Source organism: Sander lucioperca, chromosome 3, assembly GCF_008315115.2.
Source record: "Sander lucioperca isolate FBNREF2018 chromosome 3, SLUC_FBN_1.2, whole genome shotgun sequence".
Lineage (NCBI taxonomy): Eukaryota > Metazoa > Chordata > Actinopteri > Perciformes > Percidae > Sander > Sander lucioperca.
Genome location: NC_050175.1, coordinates 16248703 through 16265742, shown reverse-complemented (window position 1 = coordinate 16265742; position 17040 = coordinate 16248703). Strand labels below are relative to the sequence as shown.

The 17040-nt window shown below is 42.5% G+C and overlaps 2 protein-coding genes across 9 annotated transcripts in view; one reads left to right on the top strand and one right to left on the bottom strand.

Annotated features, from left to right (window-relative positions):
- Nucleotides 1-969: 969 nt before the first annotated feature.
- Nucleotides 970-13259, top strand: kif28 (kinesin family member 28). 3 transcript variants are annotated; one of them, XM_031314228.2, is made up of 28 exons: nt 970-1196; nt 1793-1984; nt 2406-2456; nt 2613-2765; nt 2864-2899; nt 3072-3191; nt 3462-3569; nt 3792-3946; nt 4242-4353; nt 4451-4518; nt 4737-4879; nt 4958-5079; nt 5307-5397; nt 5617-5677; nt 6584-6707; nt 6866-7001; nt 7418-7536; nt 7721-7828; nt 7965-8057; nt 8225-8365; nt 8514-8584; nt 8695-8829; nt 9068-9234; nt 9690-9784; nt 10103-10235; nt 10434-10567; nt 12632-12803; nt 12999-13259. In XM_031314228.2, the coding sequence occupies exons 1-27, from the start codon at nt 1104-1106 to the stop codon at nt 12788-12790; spliced, it is 3120 nt and encodes a 1039-aa protein (XP_031170088.1). In that variant the 5' UTR covers nt 970-1103; the 3' UTR covers nt 12791-12803; nt 12999-13259. The 3 variants fall into 3 exon arrangements, with proteins under 3 accessions (XP_031170088.1, XP_031170087.1, XP_035855260.1); XM_031314227.2 differs by having other exon boundaries at nt 12632-13259; XM_035999367.1 differs by lacking the exon at nt 2864-2899 and having other exon boundaries at nt 12632-13259.
- The window catches only part of fzd3b (frizzled class receptor 3b), a 36610-nt gene continuing 32748 nt past the window's right edge, over nt 13179-17040 (bottom strand). For all 6 annotated transcript variants that reach the window (XM_031314230.2, XM_035999371.1, XM_031314229.2 and 3 more), the window contains 2 exons: nt 15768-15931; nt 13179-15674 (listed from right to left, as the gene is read on the bottom strand). In XM_031314230.2, coding sequence (XP_031170090.1) covers nt 15452-15674; nt 15768-15931 — 387 coding nt within the window. In that variant the 3' untranslated portion in view covers nt 13179-15451. The remainder of the gene's footprint in view (nt 15675-15767; nt 15932-17040) is intronic.

Below are 17040 nucleotides of genomic sequence, written 5' to 3'. Positions count from 1 at the left end.
CATATTTGCTGAAACTGATCCTATGTTCGAGTAGAACTACATGAAGTGGGTAATTTAAAAAAAAAAAATCTGGCACCACCTACAGCCTGTAGTGCAATTTGCAAAAATCCACAGCTCCCTGTTCAGATGCACCAATCAGAGCCGGTGTGTCAATCACTGCTCATGCACACGAATTCATTCTCCCTTGTGGGGGGAGGGGCTTAGGAGACCGTTTTGGGCTTTAGAAGAAAGGGGGGAGGGACTGAGAAGTTGTTTAATTTTTTTGGCTAAGTCCTGGATCTTCCCAATCCTACCTACAGCACCTTTAAGTGCTTGTTAGTTTGGTGGGTGGGTGGAGGGAGTGACTGGACCACAAAGCCTTTTCCTTTCTGTCTGAGGTGTGCAGTGAACCACTGAAAGGAGCTACACGCGTCTAATTGTCCCTCACAATAGCTGAGACCGTATGCTGCTGGTGCCTCAGATAATATCAGATGTCCATTGAACTTTATCAGTCTTTTACATGTCAGGTTATGGTTAATATCAGAAATGTAGCTATTAGGGTGAAGTTTAATTTCAGAGAGTCACTTAATTACTATATAAATGTAGCTGTAAACATGTGTCTGCGCCCTGTATGAATTTGAATCCCAGAGCTCTGCCTCTTCTATAATTTATAGCGGCAGAAGTGAAACCGGCCTCATTTCCACTGCTCCAGTTCACTAACAAAACACCAGGGTGGGGAATAATATTAATATAGCAAAATAAAAGCATATTTCTTCCCATATTACATGGTGATGATCATTACTGTTAATAAAATAACTAATCACTTGTGCTATGCACTATGCTGCTAGTTAATATCCTGTAGCAGTGTCTACTACACATTGTATGTTAGGTTTAGTTTAGACTAAAGTGTTTATGGTCTCCCCTACTCCACCTTTCAGCAAGTAAACAATGTTTTTTTTTTCCCATCAAGTTTTCAGTAAAACCTCATGAGGCATTTCCTAACTAATATGGACACACAGTCCCTGTCAAACTGACCTGCTTGTGTCCATGTCAACGTGTAACTCGACACCGTGCTGTGTCGCTGTGTGAGGGAGCTGATCACTCAGTGTGTGTCTCCCGGGCTGATGCCTGCCTGCTGCACCATGAGGGCTAAAGCCTCAGACATGCACAGCAAGGACTGTGTCAAAGTGGCTGTCAGAGTCCGACCGTTCAACAAGGTCAGTGTGGAAAGCTGTCATCCATTTCTTATTTTACGCAATTTCTCCGTGTGTATGCCTGATGTTTGTGTATGTATATTGCAATGTACTGTATTCTTATGGAATCGCATTCACTGACAAATTACTATATCCTGCTATATTATACTATATGTACACTGATGGAAGAGTAAAGAATTGCAGAGAATGCCTCGACATGATAAAACTTGTAATAGTTGTTAGTAGCCTAGCTTGTATTAGTGTTAATAAACTAGAGTAAATATTTACAAATTTGTGGGCAAACAAACAGGAGGATTTGACTTGCTGCCAATTACTTTTCTACAAAAAAGATAGCAACACTCAAATACCGAGTTTAACGTCGAGGCCTGTCGGAGTGTGTGAAACAACTGAAAGTACAACAGGTGAGATGATTAAAGAATGATGGAGGACGTCGTGTAGCCCAGCGAAGCTCAGATGCGAAACAATGGGTCTGGTGACACTGACACAGCAGATATTAGATTTAAAGTAGCCTACGTAGTTATTCGTACACTAAATGACTCTGACATCCTCCCTCAGCCTTGTTCTCTCCTCACACTCCTTCGTTTCCTCCCTCCGTTCAGAGAGAGAGGGACGCAGGCAGCCGAAGTATTGTCTCCATGGTGTCGAGCTCCATCACCATCCAGGACCCACGTGAACCCCAGAGCCGTCGTTCGTTTTGTTTCGACTACGCCTACTGGTCCCACAGCGGCTTTGCACGGGACCGCGGCGGCCTCTACGTGCCCGAAGAACCCGGGGGAAGATACGCCGACCAGGTCAGCTTCAAGGCATCCTGGTAGAACCTGGCAAATATGTTGGAACAGTACAGTGGTGTAGTCTAGTGGGTATACACATATTGTAGTGGGTATACTGAACTGTATATAGTGGGGGGTGTGAAGATGTGAAGAAAAAAACACAGTTGACAATTCAAAATATATCAAAATTAAAATGGAAAGTGTTTGCGAAATCCTGGATCTTTCTTAGTGGGTATACTGCGTATACCTGTGTCACGTAGACTACACACCACTGGTACAGTACATTCGTTACAATCAACAAAACATATTGAGCACTGTGCAACAAGCATGATGCAAGTAGAATATCTAGACAGTATATCAATGTAGACTGTCCAAACAGACCTAGAGTGACTTTGAGCAAGGCGATACTGATATAAGCTCACAAAATACCATCTATCCCCAGGACAGTGTGTTCCAGGACCTGGGAGAGGGAATACTGGAGAATGCACTGCAGGTAACAATCACCATATATTAAGTCTCAGAGCTCTATGTTTTTTGCACCCAAACTCATTTTTGTTCTGTGCTAGTTGGCTAAAACAATTTTAGGGTTCTACTTTCTGTCAAAGTTAGATCTGTTCTAATAGTAAAAGTCCTGAAACGATGTCTGCAGGGTTACAATGCCACACTGTTGGCCTATGGGCAGACCGGCTCAGGGAAGAGTTACTCGATGGTGGGCTACGGGCCTAACAAAGGCCTGGTTCCTAAACTCTGTGACCGACTGTTTCAGGCCATTAGAGAGAACCAGGATACCAGACAGTGTCAGGTAAAGAGTGTGTGGCTGTTCAACAGCACACAGTGCCATGTATGGGTGTATGGTGGTTGTGAATATTCTGAATGTCTTTGTTCTTGATGTCTATACAGGTCTTTTTCAGCATGTTGGAAATCTATAATGAGCAGGTAACAGTTGGGAAAACAGCATTGTTCCCTTTCCTTTTTCTGATTTGTTTTTGTCTTCTTTCTCACGATATTACATTCATTAAGAAGTCTCTGTCTTGGTAGAAGGCCAGCGATTTTCTCCTTCCTTTAATCTCTGCGTCATTTTTTTTTTGTCTCTCTCCACTCTGTCCAGGTGGTTGACCTGTTGTCTCGGGGGTCTCGTAATCCAGGGGGGCTCAGAGTCAGAGAGGAGCAGCAAAGAGGCTTCTATGTCGAAGGTCTCCGAACAGTCCCGTGTGACAGCGCACCACAGGTAGAGGGATGATGGAGAGTATGTATGTATAGAGAGAGAGAAACACCTCAACATACAGTGACAAACTGTGAGACAGTGAAGGGAAGCTGGATAGACGTTTTACATTCAGCTCTATGACTCCTGAGCGTCCTGCAAGTTTTGTAATCATAGAATTATGATATAACAGCCGTTAGGAAAATTTAAAAAAAAGAAGGAATGTATAGGGATATTTCAGGTATCCTTCTGTGTGCTTTGTTAGTGTTTTGTATTTGGAATCATGTTGAAATGTAGGTGGAGCAGTTAATGGAACAGGGGACCAGGACCCGAACCACAGCTGCCACTCACATGAATGCCAATAGCAGTCGCTCGCACATGCTCATTATCCTCCAGCTCAAACAGGTAAGTGGCTCCACTTTCAGCTGTACTCCATATACATTCCCCACGATTTAGATTTGTCTGTCCCAGTTTCGCCACAGTCAATTTTCATACTATTTTCTCATGCTCGAGTTATGTCATTTACTTACACGTGTGCGGGTGTCTCCGTATCTTTACATGTGTCAGAATACTATCTTCAGGTCTCTTCCAGATTTTGTTATTGACGTCACTGTGACCTCCTGTCAGATCTTTTCAAAAGAGAGCATCACAAAGCAGTCCAACATCAACTTGGTGGACTTGGCTGGCAGTGAGCGTCAGCGGTCGTCAGGGTCGGAGGCTGACAGACTCAAAGAGGGCACAGCCATCAACCTGAGCCTCACCACCCTGGGCAATGTTATCAGGTTAGCCTGGTGTTAAGTTTAATTTTAGTTGGGCACCCGCATAGCTCAGTTGGTAGCGCAGGTGCCCATATACAGAGGTTTACTCCTCGACGCAGCGGGTTTGACTCCGACCTGCTGCCCTTTGCTGCATGTCTGTAGAAGAAATGAAAGGGGAGAGAGGGGGGCTCTCTCCCCTTTCATTTCTTCAGCTTTCCTGTCAATAAAGGCCTAAAAAGGCCCAGAAAAAAAAAGTTTAATTTTAGTTTCCATTCAGTTTGGTTTATCAGTATCTTTTACCTCCTCTTCTCTCCTCCAGCTCCCTCGCTGATGTGGCCGTGGGGAAGAAAGTCGTTCACATACCATACAGAGACTCGGTTCTCACCAAGCTGCTGCAGTCCGCCCTGGGAGGCAACAGTCGCACTGTTATGGTAACAGACACTTTATAGGAAATAGTGCTAACACACACTGATGTTGCATTATGTTAATGCAGTTATTTCTGATTGTGGACATCAATCAATTTTCAAGATTGCCACACTGAGCCCTGCTGATATCTGCTATGAGGAGTCTCTCTCAACCCTGCGCTATGCTGAGAGGTACAACAAACCATGCGTGCAGTGTAACCCATTGTGAATTCAGCAGGTTGCCACTATAATAAAAAAACATGCTAAAACCTATATGCCAATTGCTCATTGTCATGTCTGTCTACCTCCTTCTTCTTCCCCTATCTTTTCTTTCATTCATTTCCTCTGTTCCACCTGAACCCCATCCACATTCCTCACTCGTTGTGTCCCCACCTGCCTCACCTCTTTAGGGCAAAGCGTATCCAGAACCGAGCGGTGGTGAACGAGAGCCCCACTGAGCGTCTGGTTAAGGAGCTAAAGGCCGAGAACGCCAGACTGCTGCAACGACTGAGCCGGCTGGGCCAGGAGGGACGCAGAGCTAACGACGAGACCAGTAAGACGCACTTTTAGAATAGAATAGAAGAACAGAATTTAGCAGGTGAGGGGTCAACACTTATGTGTGTGTGTTTAGAGGAACTTCGTCAGCTGCTGACCCACAATGAGCTCCAGATCAGAGCCATTCAGACTCTATGGGAACAACACCTGCAGGAGGCGCTGAAGGACTGGGAGCAACAGTATGCTAACATCACACAGGTGTGCACGTGCACACACACACACGCACACACACACACACACACACACACACACACACACACACATATCCATGTACACAATCGGACACACTCAGGAGTGTCTCAGATGAGCTTCGGAAAACATATGAGCACAGAACGTGAATGCATTTGGTGAAGGTATAGTGTAGAAATACATCTTTGTACATGTACTAAGCTCTTACTTGTCTCTCTTTCCTCTCTCTCTGTCAGGAGAGGAGGATGATGCAGATGCATCCCTACATCCTGAACATCAACGAGGACGCTCAGCTGTCGGGGGTGGTCAAGCTTTTCATTCAGGAGGGTAACTCTGTCTCTCTCTTTATATTGTGATGAATATCTCACTCTCTAGATCACTACACTTTGTAGAGAGGGAGATATTGCGAATGGAGAATGCCAAAAGGGTTAGTAGGCTAGAGAGTTGGATGTCATGTGAGTGAGCAGCTTATTATAGTATGACAGACCCATTGCTACAGTTATTAGCATGTTTATTACCATTCGTTAATACTGTTTTGTGTTCCAGGTGAATGGGACATCGGCCTGTGTGACTCTTCCCAGAGATCCATCTCTATCAAGGGCTTAGGGTGAGTTTACATCACATTAAGATCACATCAGGGATTAATAGATCTATAGATGAATAGATCATCACAAACCTAGCACAAGTAAAGTGAGATTCAATATAATTTTATTTATAGTGTAAAATCATAACAGAAGTTATCTCAGGACACTTTACAGATATAATTTACAGACACCTAGTCTCGCTTTGCCAGACCGTCCACACGCTGTGGAACGGAGGAGGGTCTGGCTAGTCCACATCGCATTCCGGGATGGGAAAAAAACTAGCTCTGGTTTATTGGCATTTCTTTAAACCAATCACAATCTTCATGGGCGGCGCTAAGCTCCGCACGGAGCCGCTGTAAAATAGTTGTGCGAGAGAAAACTCAGATTTGACAGATAGTCTAGCTAGCTGTCTCAATCTGAGGTCTGGTCCTCATAAATTCACTGGAGTTTAAAATTCCAACACAAAGAAAGCGGAAGGAAATGGACATCAGCGAAAATACATGCATCCGGCGGAATTTCCTGCGGCACTGGAGCAATCCCGGTAACGTCAATGATATAGACTAACAGACACCCAACAATTCCCCCCCAGAGCAAGCATTTGGTGCGACAGCGGCAATGAAAAACTTCCTTTTAATAGGCAGAGAATAGTGACACTCAACAGTCTATACATTATGTCTAAAAGTAGATGTGAATGATGTCATTGATTAGCAATCTGTTTCCCTGCATTCCAACTAGTGCATGCTAGGATAGGCTGCAGGCCCTGTGACCCTTTTAAAAATTAAGCAACTGAATACAATTACATCTACACATCTGGAAGCTTAGTATTGTGGAGATGCAAGTATCCCTTATTCAAAATGTGTCTTTTTCTGCATCTTTGAGTTTACACACACATTTATGTCTGCACATGTACGTGTGTTTTTGTGTGTCAGGATCCAGCAGCGTCACGCTGTGTTCAGGAATGAACAGCGCCGGGTAACACTGACCCCGCTGGCAGGGTCAAAAGTCATCGTCAATGGCAACGCTGTCTCCCAGACAACTGAGCTGCAGCACCTGGTGGGTGTCAACACGTACACAAACTTTATGATATGACTGTGTGACATGCATACACGCACACACGCACACACACACACACACACACACACACACACACACACACACACACACACACACACACACCAAACACCTTTCTCTTTTTTTTTGTCTCCTTCTAGGACCGTCTCATTCTCGGCTCTAACTGTACCTATCTGTTTATTGGTTATCCCTCTGAGAGGGGCGGGGATGACTGGAGCCGCTACGACTACGACTACTTCCAGTCTGAACTTGCAGCTGCTGAGGGCATCCACCTGGGTAAGCTGGAAAGTAAAGCCGCTTACATATGATAGGCGGCAAAACCGCTTCGCGCTGGCCGTTCCATTGATTTCCTACGGGGAGAGCAGTGCCGCCCAACTATGCGCTGCGCTACCCCTGATGTGCGCACTGCTCGGATTTGCCGCTTTGCGCTGCGCTCAAAGTTCAAATTATTTCAACTTTGACCTAGATGCCGCTGACCTTTCGAAAGCGCAACCAATGCGATAACAACTGTCGTTACCTAGCAAGGGGTAATAGCTTCCTTGCCACCCAAAATGACGAATACCTGCGCTGCGCTTTGCTCTCTGCGCCTAGCCGTGTGCAGAGAGCAAATCGCTTATCATGTGTAGGCGGCTTAAAGGAGATTTATTTTTGGAGCGAAACTTGTTAGATATTATTTATGTGTCTGTGTTTAGGTGAGTCAAGTGCTGGGTCCAGTCAGACAGATCCCAGTCTGCTGGCCGTCTTCTACGACTACATCAAATTGATGCCCATGGTGGCCGAGGCCAACCAGATGAGCCAGGAACTGAACAAGGTAACACACAAATGCATGACATGTTTTTTAAGGGACTGAGTATCTTTCTGGTTAATATGTTCTTACTGGAGGCTGTTTGTAAATCAAATAACACAGATATATTTTAGTTTTTGTTTTCATATGGTCATGGTTATGTATTAACAATGACTAAACAGCTGCAATTTATCGTCTGCCATGTTTGTAGGGGGTGGAGTTTAAGTTGGAGATCAAGAATCTGGCGCTGTCGGATTCAAAAGGACATGATCTGGAGAAGGAGATTGCTGTCAGAGTCACCTGTATGGGAAGAAAACAGGTTGGTATATCGCTCTTTCTTTCTGTGTTTTTCTTTCTGTCACATACGATTACTTTTTTTTATAATTTCAATGTGGGTTTGAGGGGTCTTAACATTTTGTTTCTTTGTCTAAACTACTGTCACACTCCCTCCCCAGGTATGGATGTGGTCCAAGGCCAAGTTTGTGAACCGCAAATTCCTGATGGAAGAAGCCTACCAGCAGCATCAGGCTGAGAAGAGCGGAGACAATGTAAATCAAGGGCGAGAACATTTCTCATGTTTTTTTAAATGTAGTAAGAGACTTTACATATTGGCACAAATGCATAATTTGTGTTTCTGTTTTTGCTGTCCCTTCTTTGAATTTCTGACAATCAGCAAGCCTAAACATTTTGACCTGTTTTTGGTTGTTGTTGTCAGAAAGTAGAGGGGCTGTCTACAGCTGCATTACCCAGAGATAAAGACCCGTTCTGGGATCCTGTGGAGCCTCTGCTTCTAGGCACTGCTCACCTCTGGCTTCAGTCTCTGGCCTTCCGCATCCCTTTGGAAGAGCAACTTGAGGTACACACACAGATACACTGCATACACACACGCTCACACACACACACACACACACACACACACACACACACACACACACACACACACACACACACACACACGTGGGGTGAACACAGAGTGATACCTGGTTGGTAATCTCTGTCGGCAGGTGCTGGGGTCAGAGGGCACAGAGGAGGCCATTCTACAAGCCCAGCTGGTCCCCTGCACCTTCACAGGACTGTATGACACACACACACACACACACACACACACACACACACACACACAATTGCGAATAACCCTAATAAAACATATAAAGATATATAGTAAATGATCTTCCTACCTTCCAGCCCTCTGGGTGAGGATGACATTCTGATCGACCCGTCCGAGTTACTGGGTCGACGGCTGGACTTCCAGCTGGTCCTGGAACAGTGTTGTGGCCTCCGCTGGATCAGAGAGGCCCGCAACAGAGGGGTCCAAATTGGGTAAGGCATTCATGTAGAGGTATGGAAGGCACTGAAAAGAGTTTGAAGTACAGGGAGCATACAGAGAATTTGTGTATGGCGCAGGAATATCCAGTACCTTAGGTTGGACGTGTGCAGTTTTCAATGATTGAGGATTGAAAGTGAAGTGTCGTGATAGAAACAGGGAATATAACTGTCCTCTGGATTCATACAGCCAAAAGTGAGATACTGTTCTTTGTTCTTTCCCCACTCTGTTCAGTTTCAGGTTATTTGACAGCAGCCAGCCTCTGTACTCTCCGGCTGTGTGGCACAACGTCAATCCACTGCTGGATCATAGAGTTCACTTCGCCTCCCTCCACACCTCCCAACGCCTGTTAGACTACCTGCAGAGCAGCGCTGTAGTGCTGGAGCTCTGGGGCCTTCAAGGTGAGGATGCACAGATATGGATGCACAGATATGGAATGAACGATTGTCCAAGACTTGCTATGTTTTTTTACAGTATAATTTGCTGAGCGCAGGAGACAAAGTTGGAGGCCTTCAGCTCATGAATTACACTAAATATTTACTACAAACGGCGCATGTAAAACAGTAGTAGTATGTAGTACGTAGTTATGAATGTTCTGTCACACTGCTGTATTATCTCATTTCACAGCAGCAGCCCAAAATGAAAGTAATCACACATTATCCTGCCTCAGTGCTTCCCTCAGGATCACAGAGATTAGTTGGAGTGGGATGAAAGTGAATTGTAATTGTAATTCTCGCCCTAGTTAGAAAACATTTTAACGTTGTTGCAATGTTTTACTATAAATGTACAAAAGACAAAATAAACAGTCAGAGGTATCATTGAAGCGGCTGTGATAGATGTTGGTTTCCGGTTTCAGAGGGTTGTACTGACCTTATATCATCTCTGGAGGGAGTGAGGATGACTACAGAGGGCATCTTTATCATCGAGGAGGCAGGCCCAACACACACTGCAGTGAGTTTGATGTTAAGACTGTATTCCTGCGTCAGGAATAGTCTTTCACTTTGACGTGTTTCTGAAGCTGAGTATGACACTCTAACAGAGATACAAAACTATGGTAGATACATGTGCAACCTAATACAGTATGCATTACCTAACTGTACGATACGGTGTAAGACAGTAGAATTGTAAATCATAGATCATAGGATATGACTTAATGAAAAATTCCAAAGAACTTTAGTGCACAGGCGTGGTGTCATTTTGTATTCAAAGAACAATTCATAAGGTAAACATACATCACTGTGCTTGTATAATTCGGTGTGTGTGTTGCAGCCTGTAGACTCTGCAGAGCCCAGCTGCTCAGTGAGAGTTCTTCAACAGGACTTGGAGGAACTGAAGAGTGTTAATACTTCACTGAGAAAGGAAAATCATAGTTTGAGAGAACAACTCAACGCAGCCAGGAATGGTAACTGAAACATACATGACACACACCAAGGTTGGGGTTAATATGCTGTTAATTAAATTAATTGAAAACACAAATTGAAACTACTATCACATATATACCCTATACTACCTTTTCAGAGTAATTAGACATCATTTAAAAGTTGTTACGTGGCAAAATATTCCCATTGTTTTCTGACACCGTTCTTCCTCTGTGTGTTAGGTGGAGATAGTGTGCGTGGTCGGTCGGTGCGTCCCAGCTGTGATGCAGAGTTTGCTCGCGCTCTCAAGGTTTTCTACCACAGCATGACCTCAGTCAGGGCTCAGCTGCAGCGCCTGCGCAGACACAGGCCCAGCGTACGTATCAATGTCTGTCTGTCTGCAGCTTTAGTAGATGTGAGCGTTACTACAATAAGGCCTTGTTTAAACATTTGATATAGAGAACAATACACAATCAGGCACCCTAATTAACTGGCAGAAGAAACGTTTTAGTAAGATTACAGTGAGCTCACCATAGTAACTGGTGAGGATTTGAAAAATGTTCCTTTTTAAGTTTCTCAAATTAAAGATTTTTCTTTCAGCTTGGTATGTTTGGAATGTGACAAAACCATCAGGAATTTCATTACAGTTTTTTTTTGATTGCTAAACGACAGTGGGCACAACTGAAGCCACTCTTAACTACAGTCTGCACAGCAGCAGTTCATGTGGACCAAACTCTAGTTCGTTTTTCATTGCTTGAAACACAGTTTTCAAACTCGGCAAACTCTCTACACACTTATCCCATGACTTTAACCACAACCTGCACAACACTGTTGATTTACAGCACTTTGTTCAAATGCTAACACCCTGCTGTCAAAACTGTTAACCACACATTCAAAACAGAATAGATTTCAGTCTGGTGCCTATCAAACACTGCTGATTGCACTTTTAGCTGAAAGCCTAAGCAGGTGTCTTGTTTTAGACTAGTTAGTGAACATATACAGTATTTATATAGAGAAAGCTCAGAAAGCCTTTTTTTTGTATACAAACACCAAATAAGAATGAAACAATTATACACTGTACCGTTTGAGAGAAACAGGTAAAAGAGCAAAGATACCAATATGTCCAGGTAAGATGTCTGAGGTTACTTACACAGCTATAAAAACAAATGTGAAAAACACTATATCTTTACTATACTACTGCGTTCTTACTGTTTTTCAGAAAGTAATGGAGGTGAAAGCAATGGAAACACCACATTCATTTGTATTTAGAGATGATGCAGACATCCAATGTGATGAAGAAAACTTGCCACATGATGCTGGAGAGAGGCAGGATTAGTCACACTATTCTTTGTTACTGTTATGCACCTTTAGGTTTTTTCCAGTAATTCCATAAATTACTAGAGACAAAATACTATATTGAAGCAAACTTCTGATGGGTGCCTGGATAGCTCAGTTGGTAGAGCCCATATATAGAGGTTTACTCCTCGACGCAGAGGTCCTGGGTTCGACTCCGACCTGCAGCCCTTTGCTGCATGTCATTCCCCCTCTCTCTTCACTTTCATTTCTTCAGCTGTCCTGTCAATAAAGGCCTAAAAATACCCAAAAAATCTTAAAAAAAAGAAAAAAAGAAAAGCAAACTGCTGATTTTCATTCCTCCTTGTTTACCTTATGTAAAAATTGGTTTATTACATAAAATCTATATCTTTTCTTTACAAAAACTATTGAGTAGTGTGAAGTCACTTCAATTGTTCAAACTGTAAAGATGAAAAGTTAGTATTTTCTGTATTGGTGTTTGCTGCTAGTGTTTTTACTCTGTGTGTTGTGAGTGACGGTGTGTGTTATCCATAGATATTGTTCTATATCTATGGTGTTATCTAGGTGAGGATGGTTCATAGTGTTTGGCTGCACTGAGCCTGTTTTGAGACGTGTGTGAAGAGTTGTGTTGCTTGGAATGAGTTTTGCAGGAGATGTGAACTGTTTAGTTCAGGTGACTGTTGGTAGTGCAGACCGTGGTTTGAGTTTCGCTTGTGGCTTCAGTTGTGCCCACTGTCGTTTAGCAATTGAAAAAAACTGTAATGTCTGGACATTTCAGGGAATTTCCAAGTGGTAATTTTACAAAAGTTCATTCAAAGTTTTCAACTTGTTTGATATAATCTTTGCATTATTTATAATCGATGCAAGTTATTTTTTAGAAAACCAATTGCCAAACAAACATCTGCCAACCTGGCAGGATATTTTTTGTTTAAGTCATGGAATTTACAATCAGGTCTGCAGTGAGTTGTTTTTATAATGATGAATGTATTTTGGTTAGCTATTTGGAAAAGTACAAAGTAGAATCAAGAGTGAGTTGCTAATATTAAGCCCTAGAGTATGAAGTACATGATGCGTATGGATACCTGTTGATTCTAGTTTTGAGGCTATGTGTTCCTGTTGTTTCCAGGAGGAGTCCGACCTGCTGGGGCTCAGACTGTTTGTGGACGAGCAGAGTCGTCTGCTTAGGGACTTCTCCGAGCAGCTGGAACAGAGCGTCTCCACACTCAAACAAGATGTAGCAGCCATCGTCCGCCGGAAACGAGAACGATCCGGAATCTGGTCTTGACTGAGTAACATTTTAGAGATTTTCACAAAAAGTAATAAGAAGGTGACTGTCTCTGGTCATTCTTTTACAACACTGCAGATATTTCCAATGTGAAGTGTGTGTGTGTGTGTGTGTGTGTGTGTGTGTGTGTGTGTGTGTGTGTGTGTGTGTGTGTGTGTGTGTGTGTGTGTGTGTGTGTGTGTTGGGTTAAGATACTGACATTTTTAAGTAGCTGTTACTAAGAGCTTTATTGTGTTGATTCTAAAACCACATTATGGCATTGGTAAAAAACAGCTTAAAGGGGAACACCACCAACTGTATATTAACGATTTGAATGTTATTTGTATTTATTTCTTGTCCGCAAGAATAAATACACGTTTAGTATGAACAGAATAACAAAAGCACTGAAGTCTATAAAAAGTTTATTAGACTGCATGTAAAAGAAGTCATTACAGTCCCAAACTGCAAATAAATTAAAAGGCAAATACAACTCAAGTTTCACATTATATTCTTTGTAGCCATCATTGATACAGGTCATATTCTCAAGCAACTGCAGTTCACTCTGAGGCTGTATCACAGCATGACATCAGAAATCACGGAGCAAGGAAAGCTCCTCTTTGTCATGTCTCATTGTGGGGGACTAATATTATTGATCACAGACTTAGGTGAACTTACAAGAATAAGATATTTATAGCTGAAAAGGGGAGATTTCATCTTGAGTTCAATGACAGTGTTTAACACAGCATCTTTTGCTTTAATGTCCACTTCAGAGGTAAAAGCACAACGGTTAATGTTTGTAACAACTTGCAAGAGTACAGACAGTTGCTGTAGGTCCAAAACAGATTAGCGTGGGCACATTTACAGAAGGAGAGGCAGAAGGCAGATGTGAGGCAGATTAGTCATCAGATAGGAGAATATCTGCACAACAGATACTGTATGCAGGCAGTTAAGTTGACAGTAGGGGGTTGGTCATGAGAAACTTAAAACTGGTGCAGACGTACGTGTGTGTGTGTGTGTGTGTGTGTGTGTGTGTGTGTGCGCGCGCATGTGTGTGTGCGCATGCGTGTGTGTGCGCAGAGAAGGCTGAGGGTACAGGTGAGGTAGGTTAATATGGTCTTTAGGGATTAGGAACAAAACACAAACTATAATTTTTTTTTACAATATACACTTCCTGTAACATTTACTTAAACGTAAAATGATGTCAGAAAAAATGCTGCAACTAGCAAACATTTCCTTTTCTACAGTTTCACTGCCAATTGTCTGCACCTCTTTGGGTAAGTTTGAGTTCTATTTGTGAACAACACAAACAAACATGAGCAAAGAGCATGTACAGTAGAAGTTTAGGTACATATTAAGTACAGTTGGGAAAATTACATTAGAAAAAAGCACTTGCTCTCAAAAAACAACCTTTCAGCCTTGTGTGTGTGACAGATTGCAGGATAGAGCAGTTATCAGTTTTCATTTTTAAATTACACTCCAGTTTATACAGCCATTAAGCTTGAATGGAAAGATAAATGTGTACCTGAATTTATCAGCCAACTCTTATCCGTAACCTTTTGGATTCTGTGACATAGATTGCTTGGCTGACAACTGACCGAACATGTAATCGGCTGATTAAACCGTCCTCTAGCTTTTTTTTCCTAAACTATCTTTTCTGTCTGTCAGGCTAATGCATCTATTCAGAAAAGTCTGTGGTTGAATGTTTTTTGGCGGCCAATGTGAGTGTGTGTCTACACATTATTCCAGCTCATTTCACCCGACCATGCCCGTATTATATCACCATCTTTCTGACTGTGAAACAACCCTTTTACATTCTGGGTTGCTCAAATCTTTCAGCTCCCTCCTTTCATCTTTCTCTGTTCACCACTGGAGTTAAAAACATACATGACCACTTGTATCTCCATTTCTCACTCACAGTCTCACACACACTCACTAAAGCTTTCAGCAGCGGACGGACAATTTTCACAGTATAAAAATATTCACTAAACCACAGAGAGGTCCACGATTTCACATTAAGCCCATATTTATCGGTCTCTGAAGCAACACAAAGATATCTTTCATTAAGAGCTGCAGTCCTGCACAAAGAAAGAATGAAAATAATAAAGTCTCAGTCAAGACTGAGACTCAAATAAGTCAACTTTAATGTGAGACATTACCAAGACAGGGGGCAAACCAGTTAAGATAGTTACAAAAGCAATACTTCACATATTTAAAAATATTCATGTAGGTCCTGCAAGATGGTGATCCATCCCACTTTTTCAGTGTTTCCTATCCAGTGCTAGCTCTGGTTTACCTGGGCTCAACCAAAATGATCCCTGAATAAAGTCAGCATCACTAATGTCATCAAGTGTCTGAAGAGATGGATTTATTCTCGTTGCCTGTTTTAGTCAAGCCTTCGGTAGTCGTCTGCCGTGTAAATTCAAAAAATTACGTAAACAAACTTCAGCTTTACAGTGAAACTAAACAGAGTCTATGAGAGATCAGTCAAGTTCACTGATTAAACTTTTTGCCACACTGCTAACAAAGCAAGGAACTTAAGCCAAAAATCCCCACCACAGCCCTCACTGGTACATTCTCCACCTTAACAGAGGAAAACACTTACACACAGACGGGTGTGTATCAGCAGAGGGCAAATCTTCCTTTAAAAGGCATCGAAAGCATCCTTCCAATAATCTTCTCTTCTCAGGCACTGGTGCCGTCATTCTCAGCAGCTTGGCTGTCACTTCCCGTTGTTCCGTGGGTGATGAGGGTTGGCGGGGCCTCAGATACGTCTCGCTGGCTGCCGTGCCTTGAGTGGCTGTCTATCTGATGGAGGCTGCTGTGAGCGGAGAGCGGGTGGTCCAGACGTGGCATGCTGCCATGGAAACTGCGCTCCTCTGTACCTCGGCAAACCATAGTATCGCTCCTGAGACAGGAGGGGCAAAGGGAGAAAGACTCAGTTTCATCATATTCACAACTGTTGACAGACAAACAGGAAGTCATGGATTTCCTCCTCTACCTGTCGTCACGAATGCGGCGCAGGCTGCCGTGGTAGCTGGCCTTGCTGTGGACACTGCTGGCCTTACTCCTGGTGGAGGTGGGGGGGCCGTGGTGACTTCTGACTGGTTCATCGAGGTCGTCTAGGACAGCCAAGTGGGTGGAAGAGGCGTGGGTTGAAGTGCCCTAAAGGAGTAATGTATTTAATCAAAAAAAGGTTACATTCTGTATCTGCTCATTCCATCGCTTCAATCAAGCTAGTGATATACTGTAGTACACAGTAAGTCTGCTTAAACCATAATTTAAAGTTCTATTCAATAATCAAGGGCGAACCAAAATGCTTCAGGGTATATGCAGGAATGCATCAGAACTTTGAGAACACAGAATAGTATGCTATAGAAAATGTAAAAAAAAAGTCATAGTATAGTATGTCATAAAAATGTTTGAAATATCAGAGTATAATATGTCATAAAAATGTTACATATGTCATAGTACAACAGAATCTGTAGGAATATTAAAACTATGTCATGCACTGTGAGGGTGCGCCTCATTCTGTTCAAGAATATGTATCGCTATTATTGGACTCCCTCCAGATTGTTTAGAATTGGTCTGAAAGACACACCAAATTGTTGGAAATGTAAGACAGAGGTCGGCCAATTACTTCATGTCCTACGGTCCTGTGATAAGGTCCAAGAATTTTGGACCGGGATACATGATGGATACTATGTTGGACTGCAGGGACCCAGGCTCCCTTCAGCACAGGATTATTTGTTCTGGTAGATGGGTCAATCCTAAACGGGATGGGATATGTTCATGTTGCGAATTGTATGTTTTGTATGTTGTTTAAAAAATAAAAAATTGTTAATCACAAAAAAATGTCATAGTATGGTGTGTTTTCAAAATTTAAAAACAAGTCATTGAATAGTATGTTGAAAAATTTATTTAAAAAAAGGGTCATAGTATAGTATGTCGAAAAAAATGATAAAAAAATCATAGTATAGTATGTTGGAACTGGAAAACCTGCTAAATATATAGTAAATATATTTATAGTTTATGATACTTATAGTAAATCATAAAAATGTGAAGTCATAGTATGTTGTAAAAAATGTCATAGAATAGTTAGTATATCATAAAAATTTAGATAAAACAGTAAACAGTATATTATGAAAAAATAATATGCCATTAAATGGCCGCCCGGGTAGCTCACTTGGTAGGGTGAAGTTTATTTATAGGTTTATAAAGAGGCCCAGGGTTCCTGCGTGTCTTCCCCCTCTTTCTCCTCTTTTATGCTGTCT